At 43.7% G+C, this 25,297-nt stretch overlaps 1 protein-coding gene across 2 annotated transcripts in view; it reads right to left on the bottom strand.

The window, feature by feature from the left end:
- Nucleotides 1-25,297, bottom strand: part of slc12a2 (solute carrier family 12 member 2) — a 114,864-nt gene that overhangs the window by 62,838 nt on the left and 26,729 nt on the right. For both annotated transcript variants that reach the window (XM_049738637.1, XM_049738636.2), the window contains exons 2-4: nt 13,197-13,316; nt 6,963-7,038; nt 4,857-4,952 (exon numbers count right to left, since the gene is read on the bottom strand). In XM_049738637.1, coding sequence (XP_049594594.1) covers nt 4,857-4,952; nt 6,963-7,038; nt 13,197-13,316 — 292 coding nt within the window. The remainder of the gene's footprint in view (nt 1-4,856; nt 4,953-6,962; nt 7,039-13,196; nt 13,317-25,297) is intronic.

Genomic DNA, 25,297 nt, shown 5'->3' with positions numbered 1-25,297 from the left:
AACTGATTAACAACCCCCTCTACCACGTACCTGACCGAAACCTTATCAGAAAAATGTAATTGAATTCATGCCATACCCTGATAAAAAACTGTTCCTTTAATTTTTTTGAGTAGTGTATTTACAATTCACATGTTATTTTCAGACTAAACCGCATGAGGGCCCTCTAGGCCTGTGGAATAATTGGAACTGGAACTGACTTGCGTCTGAATTCATCCACTGACTTCCGGAGTCAATGGAGTTGTTTATAAGTGACACAGAGAACAAAGATTTCGATGGATTTAATGATTTGGAGTGACACGGATGGTTCGATAAACTTGTTTATGTTATAGTTATTTGGTATATAGTTTCTATATAGTTATATAGGCCTGTGGAATAATTGGAACTGCAACTGACAAAAGGTCTGATGTCAGCGCCGGATCCACTGACTTCCCGAGTCAGCGGAGTTGTTTATAAGTGACACAGAAGACAAAGATTTCGATGGATTTAATAATGTGGAGTGACACGGATGGTTCGATAATCCCTTTATTTATGTCATATTTATTTGAAATATACAGGACTGTCACAGAAATTTAGAATATTGTGATAAAGTTCTTTATTTTCTGTAATGCAATTAAAAAACCAAAAATGTCATACATTCTGGATTCATTACAAATCAACTGAAATATTGCAAGCCTTTTATTATTTTAATATTGCTGATTATGGCATACAGTTTAAGAAAACTCAAATATCCTATCTCAAAATATTAGAATATTTCCTCAGACTAAGTAAAAAAAAAAAAAAAAAGATTTATAACAGCAAAACAAAATCAAACATTTGAAAATGTCCATTAATGCACTCAGTACTTGGTTGGGAATCTTTTTGCACGGATTACTGCATCAATGCGGCGTGGCATGGAGGCAATCAGCCTGTGCCATTGCTGAGGTGTTATGGATGCCCAGGATGCTTCAATAGCAGCCTTTAGCTCATTTGCATTGTTGGGTCTGGTGTCTTTCAGCTTCTTCTTCGCAATACCCCACAAATTATCTATGCGGTTCAGGTCAGGGGAATTGGCAGGCCAATCGAGGACAGTAATGCCACATGGTCAGTACACCATTTACTGGTGGTTTTGGCACTGTGGGCAGGTGCCAGATCATGCTGGAAAATGAAATCATCATCTCCATAGAGCTTTTCAGCAGACAGAAGCATGTAGTGCTCTAAAATCTCTTGGTACACAGCTGCATTTACTCTGGACTTGATGAAACACAGTGGACAAAAAACAGCAGCTGACATGGCTCCCCAAACCATTGCTGACTGTGGGAACTTCACACTGGATTTCAAGCAACTTGGATTTTGCTCCTCTCCAGCCTTTCTACAGACTCTGGCGCTTTGACTTCCAAATGAAATACAAAACTTGCTTTCGTCTGAAAAGAGGACTTTGGACCACTCTGCAACTGTCCAGTGCTTCTTTTCCATAGCCCAAGTCAGACGCTTCTTCCGTTGTCTTGAGTTCAGAAGTGGCTTGACCATGGGAATACGGCTATTGTAGCCCATTTCCTGGAAACGTCTGTGAACAGTGGCTTCTGATACTTGAACTCCAGCTTCAGTCCACTGTCTTTGAAGCTCCCCCAAATTCTGGAAGCGACTCTTCTTCACAATGCTGTTAAGGCTGCGGTCATCTCTCTTGGTTGTGCAGCATTTCCTGCCACATTTCCCCCTTCCAACAGACTTTTTGTGGATGTGCTTTGAAACTGCACTCTGTGAACAGCTTGCTCTTTGAGAAATTTCTTTTTGTGTCTTACCCTCCTGATGGAGGGTGTCAATGATGGTCCTCTGGACAGCAGTCAGATCAGCAGTCTTCCCCATACTTGTGATTTAGTTTACTGAACCAAGCTGTGTGTTTTTCAAGGCTCAGGAAACCCTTGCAGGTGTGTCGAGTTAATTAGACAATTCAAGTGATTAGTTGAATACCCTACTTAGTAGATGTCAAAGTCATCTTTTTTTGCGGGCCGCATTGTAGTTCTTTCGGAGGGCCATTATGACTGTCAACCCAGATAAATGTATGAGCACCTCATATTATATACAATAAAAGCTACAAAACAAACTGACAAATAACTCGTTTTCAAATCAGACGAGTAAAAACTGGTCAATTATTAAAAAAAATATATATTACAAGAGAAGACAATTTGCAATTGTAGTAATGACACACAAATTTGATGCACAATTTGTCTTCGCGGGCCACATAAAATGATGTGGCGGGCCGTATCTGGCCCCCGGGCCTTGAGTTTGACACCTGTGCCCTACTAGTTTACTTTTTCATGATATTCTAATATTTTGAGATAGGATATTTGAGTTTTCTTAAGCTGTATGCCATAATCAGCAATATTAAAATAATAAAAGGCTTGCAATATTTCAGTTGATTTGTAATGAATCCAGAATGTATGACATTTTTTTTTTTTTTTTAATTGCATTACAGAAAATAATGAACTTTATCACAATATTCTAATTTTCTGAGACCGTCCTGTACTTTATATATAGTTATATGGGTCTGTGGAATAATTGGAACCGCAATTGACGATGAGTCCGCAGAAAATTCTCATCCCTGATATATATACAGTAATCCCTCGTTTATCGCAAGACCACCCGCGATAGGTAAAAATTCGCGAAGTAGTGTCATCCTCCCGTTTTTAAGATACATACATTTTTTGTTAATCAATAAATGTATATTAAACCATATAGGTGCATATGTTATCATTAGAACATGAAATAAGTTTAAAACATTAAATACTATATTAATAGTATAAATGACATACAGAAAATAATGTATAAATAATATAAATATGAAGTATGTGTGTGTGTGTGTGTGTGTGTGTGTGTGTGTGTGTGTGTGTGTGTGTGTGTGTGTGTGTGTGTGTGCGTGTGTAACATATGTAGATATAGCTAAAACAGTGGTTTTTAACCTTGTTGGACGTACCGAACCCCACCAGTTTCATACGCGCATTCACCGAAGCACTCTTTAGTGATTTTTTTTTTTTTTTTTTATATTCAAATTCAAGACATAGATGTTTTTTACTGGTGCACAAAATGAGCCATGCATGAACATCACCTTGCTCAGACCAGTTCAGATATGTGTCATCATGAATTTACACGATAAATCAGGTGTGTTTGGACCTGCGCAGTGGAGGCTCTGCCGAACCCCTGAGACCGATTCACTGAACCTCCAGGTTAGGAACCACTGAGCTAAAGTATTCATACTGTAAATATGTTTTTTGAACTCTTATTATTACAAAAAAAAATTATAACAAGGTATAAGTGTACATACTGTAAATATGTTTTTAAAACAAATCTTTTTATAACAAGGTACAATACTGTAAATGTATTTTTAGAACTCTTATTATCATAACTTTTTATAACAAGGTACAAGTGCACATACTGCAATTATGTGGGCACTCGTGAAATGTTTACAGTAATCATTTAAAAATATGAACACTAGCAGAGACTTAAAATAGAAAACTTTAAATTAGTAAATAGTGTTGCGTATGATATTATTCTGTTTCCTAATTATCAAAAGAGATAACATGATCAGTGTCTTCACAAAGATGAATATCAATATTAACACATACTTTTAAGTTAAGTCAAATATATTCATATAGCCCTTAATCCAGTGGTTCTCAAACTTGTTGGAGGTACCGAACCCCACCAGTTTCATATGCGCATTCACTGAACCCCTCATTAGTGAAAAATAAAATGTATTTTTTTCAAATTCAAGACATAGATGTTTTTTACTGGTGCATAAAATTAGCTGTGCATGAACATCACCTTGCTCAAAGGACAAAACCAACACAATGCATGAACTCACAACAAATTACAAACCTGCAAATCAGTGTGACTTCTGCTGTTGCCTTTGTGAGACCAGTTCAGATATGCGTTATCACGAATTTATAAATCAGGTGTGTTCGGACCTGGTGAAGGCTCTGCCGAACCCCTAGGGTTCGATAGAACCGAGGTTAAGAACCACTGCCTTAATCATTGAGTTTCAAAAGGCTTCATAAGCGCACAGTTGACATATTAACAACATCCCTTGATCTTAACCCCACTGGAGGTTAAAGCCCCTATCTCATGGAGGACCGAAACTGCCAAGATTAAAAAAAAAGTATAAGTGAAAATAAAAACTTTGATAAAAAAATATATATATAATACCCTGATAGCATGTTGTATACTGGTCTTTTTTTTTCTTTTTTGGAACGGCGTTTTTTGGCATCTGAACGGGCCCTTTTTTACGTTAATTTAGGCCAGGCATGCTGTTGGGCAGCCAAAGGGGTCCGTTTACCATCCATCACCGAGAATTCTCTACACACATCGAATTCTGTTGACATTTTATTGAAAGAGAAGCAATACACAGATGGCAATATCAGATGGATTGATGATTGTCATTTTGATGCTATGTGAATTGGATAGAAGAGAGAAAGTAAATAAAATGAACTTGTTCTACTATTGTGTTCGGTCACGCTCTTTGACCTGTGAGTGACTGTGTGGATGAGATGCTTCCACGAACTTCCCCCTTTCCAAATCAAGAGCAATCCGAGCTGTTTCGTAACATTGTAATAAAGCAGCCATAAAAATCAAACGGTTCTTATAATCAAACGGCTGTCGGTGTTTAGAGGGGAAAATGACTATGATATTTCAAAAGTACGAGTGGTATCGGTGCTTCATATTGATGACGTTGACTAAAGAACGGAGTACTGGTATCGGTCTGACAAAAAGTCGTGTTGAACGAAATTTTGTCATCATCAAAACAATTTATTCAAATAATGGCTTTTCTAATTACTGAAAAATACCGTAGATACCTTTCACTGGAATTAAAAAAATTCAACACATACCTCCTCGTACAAACCCATTGGTTGCAATTGCAGAAGTGGAGAGTCCAGTGATTGTAGTCACTACAGTGGCCATGGCAACAATTAAGCAAGATAGAGCTGCAAAAGACAAAGTGTTATCTTTAGAATTGCTTCATCAAAGCTGCCCCAAAACCAAGAGATCTGTGTGAGAATTAAAATGTGGTTATAGAGACAAGCTACTTAGGTAAAGCCTGCCACGTGTCACTGAGCAGGCCACTACGCTACAACAGTTACTAAGCTTCTGTCGCTTCAACTAATATGCAGTAGATCAGGGGTCACCAACACGGTGCCCCCGGGCACCAGGTCGCCCGTGAGGACCGCATGAGTCGCCCACAGGACTGTTCTAAAATTAGCTCAAATAGTGGCACTTGTCAGTGAGCTGCATCTATCTATTTTACAGTCAAACCTCAGTTTTCGAACGTCCTGGGTCTCGAACAATTCGGAATTCGAACCAAAAATTCAAGATTTTTTGCTTCGGTTGTCGAACAAAATTCGGAGGTCGAACCTCGCGAGATGAGCCGGGAGGACCCTAGAAAACCCGACCGCGCGGCCCGGATGCCGACTGACTCCGTTGTTATTGTATTTTCGTTACTTTGAGGATTATATTAACCCCTCATCATGCCTCCAAAGAAAGCAAATGGGAGCAGTAAAGCCATCCTAAAACACAAAGACGTTGCACAATCGGACCAATTTAAGCTCCCTGCGCACTGAGGTCCACTCAAATTTTGCAAAGTACATTAGGACTTTAAAAATATTTTCTAAATTTAAGCGATGGCTCTGTCACAATAACGCGACCAGCGCGGTGCAGTTGCGCGGTGGGCGACGCGCTACGGTTGCGCGTTCAGCGCTGCACTGCAGTTGCGCGATCGGACAAATATGAGCAAATGAAAAAATGCTTAAAAAATACGGGTTTTTTTGTCTTGAAACGGATTAAAAAATTTTCCATTATTTGTAATGGGAAAAATAGATTCGGAATTCGACCGATTCGCTTCTCGAACCGCCTTCTGGAACGGATTGTGGTCAAAAACCAAGGTTTGACTGTTTTGCTATTCTTGTTAAAATCACACTTACATGTGAACTGGAAATGACAATAACACATAGTGAAAGCCAAATTGAGCAAATTGGCTATTTCAGAAGTGTGTGTCAGACTGGTAGCCCTTTGCCTTAATCAGTACCCAGGAAGTAGCTCTCGGTTTAAGAAAGGTTGGCGACCCCTGCAGTAGATGATTCTTAAAATTCAAACTTGTATAGCTAGCTGTAGTATATATACAGGTACTCTTGAGAAAGTTTGACCCTCTTGTTCTGGAGGAGGCATGGGCCAATATTAGATCTTGACGGTACAATAACCACAACCAAAAATATTGAAGGAACACAATAAAATGACTGCTTTAAAAGCACATATCCTACATGTCACAAGTTTTCGACCTGCTTTAATACAGAATCAACTTGTTTCCAGGTTTGACGCGAGTAATTCCATCATAGGTCGAGACCCAACTAACTGCATTCAAAGTTTCTTAGAGGAAGCATGTGTGACTTGGATACCAACATGTTGGGAACCAGCCCCTTGTAACACAGAGATGAAGTGCTAGCACTGCATTTTATTTTTCCAAGTACGGACGGACAAAATGATAGTATCGAGTCATTTTTGCCAGCTAAATATCACAGTATAGTGCAGCTACTTGGTGCAACACTAAGCTTAGTCATCTGAGAGAGGCTCAGAGTAGCTGCCGTTGCTCCTTGCCGTTGCTCAAAAAGAGCCAGATAAAAAGGCTCAGACATCTGATTGGATGTCTCCTCCTGGATGTTTCCTGAACGACTCCTGGGCTTTGCTGAAGTGTTCTGGCCCTGGCATACCCCACAGGAACGAGGCCCTAAATAATAGCTAGGAGACGCTGGTGCGACGATTTCTCAGCTCATCTGGCAACACCTCGCCCGAAGCGCTGGATTAAATGGCTGGGGAAGCCCAGACCTCCCTGCTTAGACTGCTGTTGGCACAACCTGACCCCTGTGGTTGACCATCATAAAAGAAGCTAAGACATTACCTCAAAATGAAATTAACCCATTCGTTCCATGTCAATGTGATCTCACCAATTCCAGCCTGACCCACAATCCAGGACATACGAATGAAGAGCATCACACCCCATATGTTCAACATACAGCGGACCTGGGGGGAAAAAAAAAAAAAAAAGGACAAATCATTTAAAAGCATCAAAAAGGCGCTCCTTCAGTTTTTGAGAAAATTAAAGGCGTTTAAGTGCACCTTATGGTGCGGGAAATACAGTCCTCGAAATGGATGGATAACTCAAATTGCATTTTTGTCATTGTTACTTAGGATAAAATGTGCAGGACACATCTGTTCATATATATACTGCTTAAAAAAATTAAAGGAACACTTTGAAAACATCAGATTTCAATGGTGAATTCTTGGGGGGGATATCTATACTGATATGGACAGTTTAATGGAACAAAGGGCGCCACATCTTTTGATGAAAATAAAAGTTTTCAGCCTACAGAGGGCTCAGTATATACACACCCCAAAAATCAAAGTGAAAAAATCATATGGCAGGCTTGTCCATTTTGCCTAAATTCAATTTCTGCAACTCAAAATTCTTTTCAATATCTTGTGTGGCCCCCACGAGCTTGTAAGCATGCTTGACAACGTCGGGGCATGCTCCTAATGAGACGACGGATGGTGTTTTGTGAGATGTCCTCCCAGATCTGTCTAAGGCAGACCTGGGCAAAATACGGCCCGCGGGCCACATCCGGCCCTTTGTGCTTCCCTGTCCGGCCCGCATGAGGCCAATCGTAAATTATATTTGATTACAACTTAATTAAAAAAAAAAAAAAAAAAAAGAATCTGTGTCGTGCGTGCAATACAACTGTTTTACTTTTATTTTGAAAGGCGTCGCACTTCCGTGGAGCGTACGTGTATGTGAGCTGTGCGTGAAGGTGAACAATGAGAAGTAATGCTGCCCGAGAAATAAATGTGTGCTGACCCTCAGAAAAGAAAAGTTAACAAGGAGCGCCGTGTTTTCAACAAGACATGGACTGCCAAGTATTTCTTTACAGAAATGAAAGGTAAAGCCTTGATCCTGATTTGTGGTACACAGGTCGCTGTGTTTAAAGAATATAATTTGAGTCGCCACTACACGACCAAGCATGAGAAAAAATACATCTGTCTGATAAACAGCGCGCAACAGAGGCTGATGCATTGCTAGCCAAACTGCAAGCCCAACAAGGACTTTTTATCAAACCCAGAGATGCAGCGGCTTTGTCAGTTGAGGAAAAGTTAAAGAAGTTAAGAATAAATTGTACTGATTAATGATTGTGTTTTATTTGACCTATACACAACAGTTTCACACAGCTTAATTATAAATATAAACAGAATAATTGTATTCTTCTAATTACCAGTACCAGCTATTTAAAATAAATAATTTTGTGCATTTTACAATGGAAGAAAATTTAGCAGGTTTAAGTTATCGTAGGTGTGGCCCTCTGACACAACTGAGGTTTTTTCATGTGGCCCCTTGTAAAAATGAATTGCCCACCCCTGGTCTAAGGGCATCAGTGAGCTCCTGTAAAGTCTGAGGAGCAACTTGGCGGCGTATGATGGACCGAAACATTATGTCCCAGATGTTTTCTATCGGGTTTAGATCAGGTGATCGTGAGGGCCATTCAATTGTGTCAATTCCTTCATCCTCCAGATTTTGTCTGCATACTCTTGCCGGGCATTGTTGTGGATCAGGAGGAACCCAGGACCTACTGCACCAGCGTAGGGTCTGACTATGGGTGCAAGGATTTCATCCCGATACCTAATGGCAGTCAGACTGCCGTTCTCTAGCCTGTTAGAGGTCTGTTCGTCCCTCCATGGAAATGCCTACCCAGACCATTACTGACCCACCACCGAACCTGTCATGCTGAATGATGTTGCAGGCAGCATAGCGCTCTCCTTGGCTTCTCCAGACCCTTTCACGTCTATCACAGGTGCTCAGGGTTAACCTGCTCTCATCTGTGAAAAGCACAGGGCGCCAGTGGCAGACTTGCCAATCCTGGTGTTCTATGGCAAATGCCAATCGAGCTCCACGGTGCTGAGCAATGAGTACAGGGCACACTACAGGATGTCGTGCCCTGAGGCCACCCTTGTGAAGTCTGTTTCTGACTGTTTGTGCAGAGACATTCACACCAGTAGCCTGCTGGAGGTCATTCTGTAGGGCTCGGGCAGTGCTTAACCTGTTCCTCCTTGCATGAAGCAGCAGATATCGGTCTTGCTAATGGAACGAGGACCGTCTACGGCGCTGTCCAGCTCTCCTAGAGTAATTGCCTGTCTCCTGGAATCTCCTCCATGCTCTGGAGATTGTACTGGGAGACACATCAAATCTTCTGCGCAACTTCAGGAGGGTTAAGAAATCGCCTCATGCTCCCAGTCGTGATAATGACTCTAGCTAAAACCAACACTTATGGAAAAACAGTTAAAAAAGATCAGGAGGAAGGAACTTGAAATGGCCACCTGCAAAACCAGTCCTGTTTTGGGGACCATCCCGTTGTTGCCCCTCGAGTGCACCTGTTGTTAATTCTATCAACACCAATGCAGCTGAAACTGATTAACAACCCCCTCTGCCATGTACCTGACCAAAATCTTATCAGAAAAGTCTAATTGAATTCATGCCATACCCTGATAAAAAACTGTTCCTTTAATTTTTTGAGCAGTATATATATATATATATATATATATATATATATATATTATATACCGTATTTTTCGGACTATAAGTCGCGTTTTGTTTTTCATTTGGGTGGGGGGCGACTTATACTGAGGAGCGACTTATGTGAATTTATTCACAAATTTTCAAAATTTAAAAAAAAAAAAAAAAAAAAGGTGAAACCACGATAAACGAACCGCGATGTAGCAAGGGATTTTTGTAATTTGAATTTCAAGTGACGTCAGCGTTGCGGCGTGGCGGTTGTTTACATAAAGGACAACGATTCGATCACGGGATGACGGAGATGACTAAGGGCCCCACGTACTACCGGCATCATTAGCGGCTTTGTTTGTAAGTGACACGGAGGACGAAGAGTTTGAAGGATTTAATGATTTGGAGTGAAACAGAAGGTTTGAAAAACTATCTCTTTTACGCACGCCCAGTCCTGCTCTACGGAGATCTCTTTCACCTCCGTGGATGGAATTTGGGGTCCGGCAATCGGCCGGGTGGCTGTCCGGGGACGGTGGATGGGGCTCGGACATGGCTTTTACGCACGCCCGGTCCTACTCTACGGAGCTCTCTTTCACCTCCGTGGATGGAAGTTGGGGGCCGGCGCTCGGCCCGGTGGCTGTCCGGGGACGGTGGATGGGGCTCGGACATGGCTTTTACACATGCCCGGTCCTATTCTATGGAGCTCTCTTCCACCTCCGTGGCTGGAAGTCCACGCCGCTACACGCCTGGAAGTTTGTTTTGTTAAATAAAGAGCCGTTTACCAAACCCACGTCTTTCCTTGTACTTTGTTAACGCTACAATATAGTTACTATATACTAGATCTGTGGAATAACGACGATGCTGATGTCAGCGCGCACGCGCGGCGTTGTTGACAAAGGACGAAGAATTTGATCAATGGATTTAATGATTTGGAGTGACAGACGGTTTGATAATATTATTGCTTATATACCGTATTTGCCGGTGTACAGGTCGACTCGGTGTATAAGTCGACCCCCTAAAATTCGACGGAAATTTACGATTTTATGATATATCCTTTGTATAAGTCGAGCTCAATTGTTGCATTATACTAAACTTCAAAATTCAATATGCGAAATTTATTGACGAAATGTGTTCAAATTCCGGGAGGCCGTGCGCATGTGGCTGTTTATAAGCACCGCGGAGGAGATCGCGGCCGGCGAGCTCGCGCACGCCGCCCGGCACCAACGGGAGGCCGGAAATAGCTCCAAGCCGAGCGGATCGGCACTTTATAAGCACCGCGGAGGAGATCGCGGCGCCTCATTCGACTTCCAGCGGCCGGCGAGCTCACGCACCCGCCCGGCACATCCTGGAGGCCGTGCGCACGCGCCAAGTGGCCGAAAATAGCCCCCGCCGAGCGGATCGGCTGTTTATAAGCACCGCCGAGGAGATCGCGGCGCCTCATTCGACTTCCAGCGGCCGGCGAGCTCGCGCACCCGCCCGGCACATCCGGGAGGCCGTGCGCACGCGCCAAGTAGCCGAAAATAGCCCCCGCCGAGCGGATCGGCTGTTTATAAGCACCGCCGAGGAGATCGCGGCGCCTCATTCGACTTCCAGCGGCCGGCGAGCTCGCGCACGCCGCCCGGCACCAACGGGAGGCCGGAAATAGCTCCAAGCCGAGCGGATCGGCACTTTATAAGCACCGCGGAGGAGATCGCGGCGCCTCATTCGACTTCCAGCGGCCGGCGAGCTCGCGCACCCGCCCGGCACATCCGGGAGGCCGTGCGCACGCGCCAAGTGGCCGAAAATAGCCCCCGCCGAGCGGATCGGCCGTTTATAAGCACCGCGGAGGAGATCGCAGCGCCTCATTCGACTTCCAGCGGCCGGCGAGCTCGCGCACGCCGCCTGGCACCAACGGGAGGCCGGAAATAGCTCCAAGCCGAGCGGATCGGCACTTTATAAGCACCGCGGAGGAGATCGCGGCGCCTCATTCGACTTTCAGCGGGCCGCGCACTCGCGCACGCCGCCCGGTTCAAATTTTCTAAGTGCAACGCACAATGAGATGCATGAGAAACGGCCTTGGTTACCATCACATTTGAAGCGATGAATACGAAGTTAAATTTTATGACTCGGTGTATAAGTCGAGGTTGATTTTTTTTCGGTCGATTTTGGATCGAAAAAGGTCGACCAATACACCGGCAAATACGGTAATAGTTATTTGATATCTAATTTATATATCGTTATATGGGCCTGTGGAATATTTTGAAGTGCAAGCGCCGTCAGCTTGCACGCATCCGGCTGGCATTGTTGACATAAAGGACGATCGATGGATTTAATGATTTGGAGTGACACAGATGGTTTGATAACATTATTGCTTATATAATAGTTATTTGATATCTAATTTATATATCGTTATATGGGCCTGTGGAATATTTTGAAGTGCAAGCGCCGTCAGCGGCGCGCATTTATGTTGACATAAAGGACAATCGATATAATGCTATTTTGTTTCATTTGGTTTTAAAAATGGGAGCCGTTATTGTCCACACACTGTCGAAGGCGTTCACGAAAGTTGTCCATAACTCTGCGGATCATTTCATGGGGAATAGCAGCAATTTCTTTCTTTTTCGTTTCAATGCTGATCCACTGGCTCTGAAGTTAGTAACCCATAACAAGATCGTTTTTCGAGCAGGTACGGGATCATGTCTACAAAGTCTGAAGCGCAAACGGAACGTTCTTTGTGTTGCAGTTACAGATTCGTTCTTGATAAACGTTTCAACAATGAAAGCGCGATGCTCACCGGTCCAATTCATGTTAGCAACTGAAACAAAACGAAATAACATTATTCGAAAACGAAACGGAGCTCAGTGGCCTAGTAGTAGAGTGTCCGCCCTGAGACTGGAAGGTTGTGGGTTCAAACCCCGGCCGGGTCATACCAAAGACTATAAAAATGGGACCCATTGCCTCCCTGCTTGGCACTCAGCATTAAGGGTTGGAATTGGGGGGTTAGATCACCAAATGATTCCCGAGCGCGGCCCCGCTGCTGCTCACTGCTCCCCTCTCCCCCAGGGGATGGATCAAAATCACATGGGGATGGGTTAAATGTAGAGGACAAATTTCACCACACCCAGATGTGTGTGTGACGATGATCATTGGGACTTTAACTTTTTGGGACTTTAAATGAAATGAAACAAAACGGCATCATATGTACTTTTCAAAAATAAAAAAAACTTTTTTGTTCCTTTAATTTATTTGCATTTTATTAAAGCTACAAATGTGTCAGATCATTTTGGCGGACCCTGTACATACAGCCACAGTTCTACTGTTTGAACTGACAGTTTGAGTGATGACAACATGTATAATGATGTCACAACATCAATTGTAACAACTGTGAATAGTTGGGGTGTTAACTTAAAGGCATATTCTTCACTAAAATGTTTGTCATGCCTCTATAACAGGGCTCCAGATTACCTAATGGTGGCATTGCGTCACTTTTTTCCCCCTAAAATTGATACTGGTGTATTTTTTTTTCTTTGGCTTTTGACTGACTTTGTTCTTATTGTTCCTATTAATCTATACTAATTTGTGGTTTAATTTGTTGATTAAAATCCTCCCACTCCCCCTGCCTGATATGTATAAGATATGTAAGACAACAAACCAAAACTCCTTTAATCCAGCCAAATTTGACAACTCCTTTAGATTCAGCAGCCTCCTTTGCTGCAGATTCCTCAGCTGGGGTCAGCTCATCACCATTGGCAAACCCATCTTCAAAAGGTTCCTGAAGAAGAAAAAAAGAAGAAACTAAGAAAAAGTGTGAGGGAGAGAAATTGAGAAAGAATTGTTCCTTTGAGTGAGTAACGTAAAATTGGGTCCCTGAGACAACTTCTGTGACCTCAAGATGAAACCTTTTTTATGGCCCTCCCCTTTATTCCCTTTATTCCCATTGCAGTCAAAGATCCAAAGGTATTCTTTGCAGCAAGAGATTGTTCACTGTTGCCATGCAGGTTGATGGTTAAGATGGATGGAATAATTATTTTATAAAATAAATTAAACGTGCGCGCGCACACACACAAACACACACACACACATACAGACATCACACACGCACGCACACACTGGGTGTCTGTGTGTGCGTGTGCGTACAGCATACATACAGTACATATTACATTAATACACCTCTGACTTAAGTGGGATGCCAGTTTTGCCAATTTTGGAAATGGGCAGTTTTATGTGGTTGCTGTATTTGGCTCATGATCACAGACATTCCAGAGACGCAACTGACTCTACACGTGCAATTAAAAAGACTATTTTTACTTTCAAAACATTGTCTATACAGTTAATAATTAAGAATAATAAATTTACCAATTTTCTAATATTCTTTTATGATGCTGATTGTTACTCTGGAACAAGTTATTCCAAGTTATAGTAAATTTTGAAATAAAAGTAGGGCAAGTATGTATATTATATCGATTAAGTATATATACAAGGCCGTGTGGCTCAGTGGTAGAGTGATTGTCTCCCAACTTGAAGGTTGTGGGTTCAGTCCTCACCCCTCAAGTTTCCTTGAGCACTAATTTGCTCCCAGTGCCACCTGGCAGTGCCTTGCATGGCAGCCACTCCCTGGTGGGAGCCACACTTCCCACTGGTGGAATGTCTTTATTTTGTTATATACCAGTTGTAAAATGACAATAAAGGCATTCTTCTTCTTCTATTTACAGTATTTCAGGGTCAATTTGATGTAATGGCAGCTGTCTGCTTATTTTAGCCAGCTCAATTTCCTGTTGTCGTCATGGAAAACTGTACGACATCCTTTTTATATACAGTATTTGCAAGCATCTACGTGTCTATCCACTTGCCAGTGCACATGTTTTACTAATTTAGAAGGATTCTTTTATAGCCACACTTTGTAAACCTAATTAACAAAAAAAAAAAACAGGTTGCACCCTAAAGGGTTTTAAATGGAATAGAGAATTGCAATTACAATATGACACTGCATTGAATCAAATAAATGACACCTAATACAATTTAAAGCGGCAGTCAAATATTAATAGAAGAAGGCAATAATCCTTACAAATTATGATTGACCTGTGTTCAGATAGCATTTACTCACTCATTCTGGTGAATTCACATTTTTCACGAGATTTTCTCTTTGAAGTTCTGTCTCATCACCTCTTGCACCATTGACACAGTCACTTTGTAATTCAGGACTGCTCAAGAACAAAAATCTTATTGTCAGAACCCGTACATGTCATTTTGGCCAAGTCAGCAGGTCTCTTATAGAGTTTCAGTGATAGAAACAATAAACAGGGTGGACAGTCACAGGAGATTTCTGCCATACAATGTGGAGATGAGATTGTGGACATTTGATCATTTCTCTTTGTCTCTGTGGGCTTAAGTAGCTTGCAATATGTGAATGTTTACACAATCCGTTTATTTAAAACAGAGGTGTCAAACTCATTTCTTTCGCGGGCCGCATTGTAGTCATAGCTTCTTTCGGAGGGCCATTATAACTGTCAACCCAAATAAATGTATGAGCACCTCATATTATATACAGTAAAAGCTGCAAAACAAACTGACAAATAACTCGTTTTCAAATCAGATGAGTAAAAACTGGTCAAATATTTAAAAAAAAAGATTATTAAAAGTGAAGACAATTTGCAATTCTAGTAATGACACAAGAATTTGATGCACAATTTGTCTTTGCGGGCCACATAGAATGATGTGGCGGGCCGTATCTGGCCCCCGGGCCTTGACTTTGACACCTGTGATTTAAAAGAAGCAAAAAAAAGTACAGATTTTTCTGCTGTTTTTTTGACATTCCATCCTGTTTTATCGGTCCAATTTCTAATCGCTGCACATTCACTCACTTCTTTTGTACACTTGGACATTGAATTACCGTATTTTCCGCATCATAAGGCACACTTAAAAGCCTTTAATTTTCTCAAAAAATGAAGGTGTGCCTTTAATAATGTGCACCTTTTGTGTGGACGGAATTTCAAAGTCTGTAAAGTTGGTTCATGTGGTTTCCGGAATATACAGACGTAATATGTAGACCCGATGAACCAATCAGAAGACATTACGTTTTACGTAGATCGGGTCAAAAAAACAATCAGAGCTGTACGTAATACGTAGAGTACATACCTCCACCGCCATTGATAAATAAATACTATCGTTTGTGCAAATTTGTAAAGTTGTTTTGTGTGGCGAAAGCCACACAGAGATGTAATATACAGGCATAATATGTAGACCCGATGAACCAATCAGAGGACACTACGTTTTACAAAGATCGGGGCAAAAAAAAAAAAAAACAATCAGAGGACTACGGAACAGAGTAGGTACCTCCGCCGCCAGTGATAAATAAATACTATCGTTTGTGCAAAGCAAACAGCCTTAGGACGCTCTAAAATGAAAAACAAAGAGACATGCTTAGAAGGCACAGTCAGAGCTTTCTGGAAAGCCAGGAACATTGCGGAAGAGCAACGTGACAACGACGAGATAATGACAAGAGCAAACTTGGCATAGTTTAATGGCGAACTTTCCCAACTGTTTGATTTGGATACAGAAGATGAGGATTTTGACGGATTCGCGTATTAATATGTGAGGTCAATACAATACATGATTATATAGTAGAATAAACTACAACCGAACTTACTGTCTTTCTCCCGTGACATTTTTTTGTTTACCGTAAATCATGGCATGCATGGGCGGTGTGACCTATGTGTGGATTAAATACAGAAAAATCCCCAGAATTGAGTCTGCGTCTTTTAAACCGCAGCGTCTTATAGTGCGGAAAATACGGGATACAGTGCCCTATTCCTGTCAACGCAAAATAAGAAAATGTTGAAATGGAGTAAGTTTCTTAAATTGTTTTACAGCATCGGGTTTCAGAGCTTCTCTCCTCTTACACAACTAAACACAATCCTCTTCTCAGCAAAGCTGAATTGCTGTAGTGACGCCTGTTTTTCCATCACATGGTGTGCAGCTCAGAAGAAAATGCTTCCAGCTTTACTGACATGAACAGAGGGCTTATGGGATTTCACAACAATATTTTACTGTGTTTATCTTTTTTTTTTTTTTGCCCTAGGCCTGAAATGTGTGTGGGTGTTTGTGCGTGTGTTTGTGCACGCGTGTGTGAGTCCCTCGGCAGCACTGACTGACAGGGTGGGGGGGGAACACTTTGTAAACAAACAAGCACAGGTTTTTCTTTCAAATCAAAAACATACTTTAGTAAATCGCCCTACTAATCTATACACACTAAACTGCAGCTCATATTTCAGGCTCATATTTTCCAAGTTTGGCAGTTTGTTTGTTAGTTTGTTATTCTAGATTAGAAGTGTCAAACTCATTTTATTTGCGAGCCACATCGTAGTCATAGTTTCTTTTGGAGGGCCATTATGTCAACCTAAATAAATGTATGAACGTCATATTAGTATATACAGTAAAGCAAAGGAGGGGTCACCAACACGGTGCCCGCGGGCACCAGGTCGCCCGTGAGGACCGCATGGGTCGCCCGCAGGACTGTTCTAAAATTAGCTCAAATAGCGGCACTTGTCAGTGAGCTGCATCTATTTATTTTACAGTCAAACCTCGGTTTTCGAACGTCCTGGTTCTCGAACAAATCGGAATTCGAACAAAAACTTCGAGATTTTTTTGCTTTGGTTGTCGAACAAAATTCGGAGGTCGAACCTCGCGAGATGAGCCGGGAGGACCCAAGAAAACCCGACCGCGCGGCCCGGATGCCGACTGACTCCGTTGTTATTGTATTTTCTGTTTTTGCAGGAATGTACTATATCTATCATTTCTTTTTCTATTACAGGCTTCAGAAACATAGAATTTGTATTTCTATCTATTATGTAATTTGTCATTATCTATTCTTGATTGTCTAATTTCCTCAGCTAGTTTTGGTCCAATATTTACAAAAAAAGTTATTAAATTATTAGCAACTTCATTCTTATCATTTATAGTTTTAGCATTATATATAAAATACTGTGGGTAATTAATATGTCTAGATTTATTTCTAATTATGCTATTTAGAATATTCCATATACCTTTTATATTGTGCTTGTTATTTTCTAGTAAGTTATTATAATCGTCTTTCTTGCAATTCCTTAAGATATTAGCTTATTCTTATACTTCTCATATTTTTCTTCTAATTCCTTAGTTCTATGCTTTATGAATTCCCTATATAATGTATTTTTCTTTTTACAGGGATTCCGCAGACCCTTTGACATCCACTGATTCTCATTATACTTGTGTGTTTTACAGTATCGTTTAATTGGGCAATGTTTATCATATAATAACTTAAAAATACTTAGGAATTTATCATACGCTTTGTTAGTATCAATTTCCCTATATATCGGATCCCAATTTTGTTGCAAAAGCTCATTTTTTAGCGCATTCATGGAGTCTTCCGTTTCAACCCTTCTGGAGAAATTGCGTGTGAAGGCGAGGACTATGAATGGGTATTTTAAAAAAAGATTGCGCCAAAAATTTTTGAAATTTGGAACAAAATTCCCCTCCGTGAGTCGTAACCTTATCGTGGTGGAGGGGTTTGTGTGCCCCTATGATCCTAGGACCCATGTTGTCGGGGGCTTCATTCCCCTGGTAGGGTCACCCATGGCAAACGGGTCCTAGGTGAGGGGCCAAACAAAGCACGGCTCACAGAAGCCCCTTATGATGAGTGGTATAAATGGACTTAGTTTTCCTTCGCCCGGACGCGGGTCACCTGGGCCTCCCTCTGGAGCCAGGCCTGGAGGCGGGGCTCGAAGGTGAGCATCTGGTGGCCGGGCCTTCGCCCATGGGGCCCGGCCGGGCATAGCCCGAAAAGGAAACGTGGGTCCCCCTTCCCATGGGCTCACCACCTGTGGTAGGGGCCGAAGGGGTCGGGTGCAATGTGAGCTGGGCGGCAGCCAAAGGCAGGGACCTTGGCGGTCTGATCCCCGGCTGCAGAAGCTGGCTCTTGGGACATGGAATGTCACCTCTCTGGCTGGAAAGGAGCCCGAGCTGGTGTGCGAGGCAGAAAGATTCCGACTAGCCTCTCTCCGCCTTCGGGTGGGGGGACGGGTCCTGACTGTTGTTTGTGTCTATGCACCAAACGGCAGCTCAGAGTACCCACCCTTCTTGGGGTCCCTAGAGGAAGTGCTGGAGAGCGCTCCTTCTGGGGACTCCATCGTTCTACTGGGTGACTTCAATGCTCACGTGGGCGATGACAGTGAGACCTGGAAGGGCGTGATTGGGAGGAACGCCCCCCCCCGATCTGAACCCGAGTGGTGTTCTATTGTTGGACTTCTGTGCTCGACACGGATTTTCAATAATGAACACCATGTTCAAGCATAAGGGTGTCCATGTGTGCACTTGGCACCAGGACACCCTAGGCCGCAGTTCGATGATCGACTTTGTAGTCGTGTCATCGGATTTGCGGCCGCATGTTTTGGACACTCGGGTGAAGAGAGGGGCGGAGCTGTCAACTGATCACCACCTGGTGGTGGGTTGGCTCCGATGGTGGGGGAAGATACCGGTCCGACCTGGCAGACCCAAACGCTCTGTGATGGTCTGCTGGGAACGTCTGGCAGAATCTCCTGTCAGGAAGAGCTACAACTCCCACCTCCGGCAGAGCTTTTCCCACGTCCCGGGGGAGGCGGCGGACATTGAGTCTGAGTGGACCATGTTCCGCGCCTCCATTGTTGAGGCGGCCGACCGGAGCTGTGGCCGTAAGGTCGTTGGTGCCTGTCGTGGCGGCAATCCCCGAACCCGCTGGTGGACACCGGCGGTAAGGGATGCCGTCAAGCTGAAGAAGGAGTCCTATCAGGCCGTTTTGGCCTGCGGGACTCCGGAGGTAGCTGACAGGTACCGGATGGCCAAGCGGAACGCGGCTTCGGCGGTTGCTGAGGCACAAACCCGGGCGTGGGAGGAGTTCGGTGAGGCCATGGAGAATGACTTTCGGACGGCTTCGAGGAAATTCTGGTCCACCATCCGGCGTCTCAGGAGGGGGAAGCAGTGCAACGTCAACACTGTTTACAGTGGGGATGGCGTGCTGCTGACCTCGACTCGGGACGTCGTGAGTCGGTGGGGAGAATACTTCGAAGACCTCCTCAATTCCACCTACACGCCTTCCATTGAGGAAGCAGGGCCTTCAGACTCTGAGGCGGATTCTCCAATCTCTGGGGTCGAAGTCACTGAGGTAGTTAAAAAACTCCTCGGTGGCAGGGCCCCGGGGGTGGATGAGATCCGCCCGGAGTTCTTAAAGGCTCTGGATGTTGTAGGGCTGTCATGGCTGACACGCCTCTACAACGTTGCGTGGACATCGGGGACAGTGCCTCTGGATTGGCAGACTGGGGTGGTGGTTCCCCTCTTTAAGAAGGGGGACCGGAGGGTGTGTTCCAATTACAGGGGAATCACACTCCTCAGCCTCGCTGGTAAGGTCTATTCAGGGGTGCTGGAGAGGAGGGTCCGTCGGGAGGTCGAACCTCGGATTCAGGAGGAGCAGTGTGGCTTTCGTCCTGGCCGTGGAACAGTGGACCAGCTTTACACCCTCGGCAGGATCCTCGAGGGTGCATGGGAGTTCGCCCAAACAGTCCACATGTGTTTTGTGGACTTGGAGAAGGCGTTCGACCGTGTCCCTCGGGAGGTTCTGTGGAGGGTGCTTCGGGAGTACGGGGTGCCGAGCCAACTGATAAGGGCGGTTCGGTCCCTGTATCACCGATGCCAGAGTCTGGTCCGCATTTCCGGCAGTAAGTCGGATTCGTTCCCAGTGAGGGTTGGACTCTGCCAAGGCTGCCCTTTGTCACCGATTCTGTTCATAATTTTTATGGACAGAATTTCTAGGCGCAGCCGAGGCGTTGAGGGGGTCCGGTTTGGGGACCTCAGCATCGCGTCTCTGCTTTTTGCAGATGACGTGGTGCTGTTGGCTTCTTCAGGCCGTGATCTCCAGCTCTCGCTGGAACGGTTCGCAGCCGAGTGTGAAGCGGTCGGGATGAGGGTCAGCACCTCCAAATCCGAGTCCATGGTCCTTGATCGGAAAAGGGTGGAATGCCCTCTCCGGATCGGGGATGAGATCCTGCCCCAAGTGGAGGAGTTCAAGTATCTTGGAGTCTTGTTCACGAGTGAGGGGAGGATGGCGCGTGAGATCGACAGGCGGATCGGTGCAGCGTCGGCAGTAATGCGGACCCTGTACCGGTCCGTTGTGGTGAAGAGAGAGCTGAGCCAAAAGGCAAAGCTCTCAATTTACCGGTCGATTTACGCTCCTACCCTCACCTATGGTCACGAGCTATGGGTCGTGACCGAAAGAACGAGATCTCGGATACAAGCGGCCGAAATGAGTTTTCTCCGCAGGATGTCCGGGCTCTCCCTTAGAGATAGGGTGAGAAGCTCGGTCATCCGGGAGAGACTCGGAGTAGAGTCGCTACTCCTCCACGTTGAGAGGAGCCAGATGAGGTGGCTCGGGCATCTTATCAGGATGCCTCCTGGACGCCTCCCTGAGGAGGTGTTCTGGGCATGTCCCACCGGTAGGAGACCCCGGGGACGACCCAGGACGCGCTGGAGAGACTATGTCTCTCAGCTGGCCTGGGAACGCCTTGGGATCCCCCGGGATGAGCTGGATGAAGTGGCTGGGGAGAGGGAAGTCTGGGAGTCCCTCCTAAAGCTGCTGCCCCCGCGACCCGACCCCGGATAAGCGGAAGAAGATGGATGGATGGATGGAACAAAATTAAAACTACAGGTTGAAAAGGTTCACTTTGGAGTTCAAAAGTTGAAACGGGTTGAATCGGACGAAAATTGTAAAAGTTAGAGCAAATGTTATATTTAGGTCACTTCTGGTTTAATTTAGGGCACTTCTTGTTGAAATACGGTCACTTCCGGTTTATTTGGGGCACTTCCGGTTTAATTTAGTGCACTTCCGGTTTAGCTGAGGTCACTTCCGGCTTATTTGGGGTCACTTCCGGTTTAAATAAGTCACTTCCGGTTTATTTGGGTCACTTCTGGTTTGATTTGGGGCACTTCCAGTTTGGTTTGGGACACTTCCGGTTTCGTTTAGGTCACTTCCGGTTTATTTGCTGCACTTCCGGTTTTAAAAGGTCACTTCCGGTTTATTTGGGGCACTTCCTGTTTGTTTGGAGTCACTTCCGGTTTAGTTGAGGTCAATTCCGGTATATTTGGGCATTTCCGGTTTCATTTAGGTCACTTCCGGTTTATTTGCATCACATACGGTTTAATTTAGGTCACTTACGGTTTATTTGGGTCATTTCCGGTTTGATTCGGGGCACTTTCGGTTTAAATTAAAGTCCAAAGTCCCAAAGTCCCAATGATCATCGTCACACACACATCTGGGTGTGGTGAAATTTGTCCTCTGCATTTAACCCATCCCCATGTGATTTTAATCCATCCCCTGGGGGAGAGGGGAGCAGTGAGCAGCAGCGGTGCCGCGCTCGGGAATCATTTGGTGATCTAACCCCCCAATTCCAACCCTTAATGCTGAGTGCCAAGCAGGGAGGCAATGGGTCCCATTTTTATAGTCTTTGGTATGACCCGGCCGGGGTTTGAACCCACAACCTTCCAGTCTCAGGGCGGACACTCTACTATTAGGCCACTGAGCTGGTCTATTTAAATTAGGCCACTTCCAGTTTATTTGGAGCACTTCCGGTTTTATTTGTCACTTCCAGTTTATTTGGGGTCACTTTCGGTTTAAAAAGGTCACTTCCGGTTTATTTGGGGCACTCCCGGTTTAACTTAAGCCACTTCCGGTGTGATTTGGGGCACTTCCGGTTCACTTTGAGGTCATTTGGAGTCACTTCAGGGTCAATCCAAGATGGCCGACACACTGTGGAAGTGGGGGTGAAAGGGTGAATTGGGTAAGCATAGTGGAAGTGGGGGTGAAGGGGGTGAATATGGTAAGCATAAGGTGAACAAAGTAAATAAAGTTGGAATGGGTTGAACCGGTTGAAAAATTTAGAAATTAGAGGGGAAAAACAAAATTTTTGAAAATTTGGTGTGAATTTCAAAATTGAAAATTTTGAATTTTTGGTTAAGTGTGAAGGTGTGGAATGGGTAGGCAAAAGATGAACAGTTGAAAGTTGGAACGAGTTGAATCGGTTGAAAAATGTAGAAATTAGAAGTGAAAAATTAAATTTTGTGAAATTTTGCGAAATTTTAAACGTAAAAACGTGAAATTTTTTAATTTGACAATTTTGGGAATGTCCCCAATGTCATATGAATGTGCTGAATGATGTGAATTTGAAACTGGAAGGATGTAAATGAGTTGGAATGGGTTAAATCGGTTGAAACATGTAGAAATGAGAAGTGAAAAAGGAAATTTTGTGAAATTTTGCGCAAATTTTAAACATGGAAACGTGAAATTTTTTAATTTGGCAATTTTGGGAATGTCGAGAATCTTTCCAAATGTGATTTGAATGTGCTGAATGATGTCAATTTCAAACTGGAACGACGTAAATGTGAAATGTTGAATGTGCCATTAAGAATGAATGGGGAAAAATTTGCTGGAAATTTGTGAATTTTGTGAAAACAGAACATTTTTGGAAAGAAAAAAATGTAGGCAACAGTGTCATGAATATTTGGAATAAGTTAAAAGTAGAACGGAGTGAATCGGTTGAAGTATGTGGAACTAGTTAAGCGTCAAAAAAGTGGGGGGAATAAAATTGTTGAATAACAATAGTGTGAATGGTGAATGGTGAATAAAGTGAATGGTGTAGAATAATATATGGCCATCGCCTTCACACAATAAAGTGAATGGTGTAGAACAGGGGTGTCAAACTCATTTTTTTCGTGGGCCGCACTGTAGTCATAGCTTCTTTTGGAGGGCCATTATGACTGTCAACCCAAATAAATGTATGAGCACCTCGTATTATATACAGTAAAAGCTACAAAACAAACTGACAAATAACTATATATATATATATATATATATATATATATAGTATATACACATACAATGGAGCCTCGGTGTTCGAATGTCCCGGTTCTGGAACAAATCGGTATTCGAACAAAAAAAATCGAGATTTTTTTGCTTCCGATGTCGGACGAAATTCGGTTGTCAAACCTTGCGAGATGAGCCGAGAGGACCTGCATGCCAACTGACTCCGTTTGTTATTACGTTAGCGTTACTCTGATGATTGCATCAACTCAAATCATGCCTCCAAAGGAAGCAAGTGGGAGCAGTAAAGCCATCCTAAAACACAAAGACGCTCCTAAAGCAATGCGTCTGTGAGCGCCCGGCGCGCTGCGTTTGCGCGATCGGACCAAATTAAGCTCCCTGCGCACTGAGGTCCACTTAAATTTGGGAAAGTCCATTAGGACTTTAAAAATATTTTCAAAATTTTAGCGACCGCTCTGTCACAATAATGCGACCAGTGCGGTGCAGTTGCGCGGTCGGCGGCGCGCTACGGTTGCGCGTTCGGCGGTGCGCTGCAGTTGCGCGATCGGACAAAATTAAGCTCCCTGCGCACTGATGTCCACTTAAATTTTGGAAAGTACATCAGGACTTTAAAAATATTTTCTAAATGTCAGCGATGGCTCTGTCACAATAATGCGTTAATAAGTTCGGTGGTGCGTTGCAGTTGCACGACTGGACAAAAATGCGCAAATGAAAAAATGCTTAAAAAAGGCGGTTTTTTTTCGTGTTTGGAACGGATTTTTTATTTTTCCATTATTAGTAATGGGAAAACATGATTAGAAATTCGAACGATTCACTTCTCGAACACCCTTCTGGAACGGATTGTGGTCAAAAACCGAGGCTACACTGTTTATGTGTGTGTGTGTGTGTGTGTGTGTGTGTGTGTGTGTGTGTGTGTGTGTGTGTGTGTGTGTGTGTGTGTGTGTGTGTGTGTGTGTTTGAGGGGGTAGGGCGTCCATTACTCCTGTGTATGTTGACTATGAATTTATAGTTCAGGAGAAAACCTTGACTTGCAGCAATGAGTATACCTTTAAAGACTTAAACAGTAAAGGAGCTACAAGAATGAAAACACAGGGGAGACTCTCTGAAGCAGTTAATAATCAGTAATACCATATCTGACACATCGAGTAGCCTGTGATGAAAGGCTGCCGTCATATTTTCTCAAGGTTATACTGCAGAAATAGAGCCCCTATTGTATCTTTAGTCAGAATTTGTATTAACTCTTAAAAACGTGTAGCGTAGGAGTAGTGTAGGCCTGGTTTTATGTTTTCATCAGCTCAAACTGACCAGTACAGCCAGCAGCAAATATGCCATATTACTGAAAATGGGCAGCCGTTTTGGATCTCAAACATGTTTTGTATTCCCATTGTAGAGGTTATGGCAAGGTCGCTGTTGGTGTTTCTATTACACTGACATATCTTCATGTCTGTGTGACTCAAAATCTGGAATGGAAATTCCACTGTCAGTTGATGACTGCTCACAGTAATCAATAAGTCGCTACTGTTTGAGTGATCAGCGGCTGGGTGGCTACATTTCATTGAAGGAAAATCAAAATGTATTTAATTTAGTGTTAGTGATTGTGAGCCCGCCGCTCATAGTGTAGGGGTACACACGTTTGACTTGTGTGCAGGCAGCGAGGGATTGATTCCCGCTCAGTGGTGGTGTGCATGTGAGTGCGATTGGTTGTTCGTCTCCATATGTGACCTGCGACTGGCTGGCGATGTCAGCTGGGGTATGCTCCAGCACCCCCCGCAACCCTGAGCAGGATGGGTGGTGTTGAAAATGGATGGATGCTGGTGAACTCAACCAGCACGGTTATGAGGGTTTTGGCATATCACTTTGCACATATTTGAGGA

This window comes from Syngnathus scovelli, chromosome 13 (genome assembly GCF_024217435.2).
Source record: "Syngnathus scovelli strain Florida chromosome 13, RoL_Ssco_1.2, whole genome shotgun sequence".
NCBI classification, from domain to species: Eukaryota; Metazoa; Chordata; class Actinopteri; order Syngnathiformes; family Syngnathidae; genus Syngnathus; species Syngnathus scovelli.
This window is presented reverse-complemented; position numbering and strand designations above follow the sequence as displayed.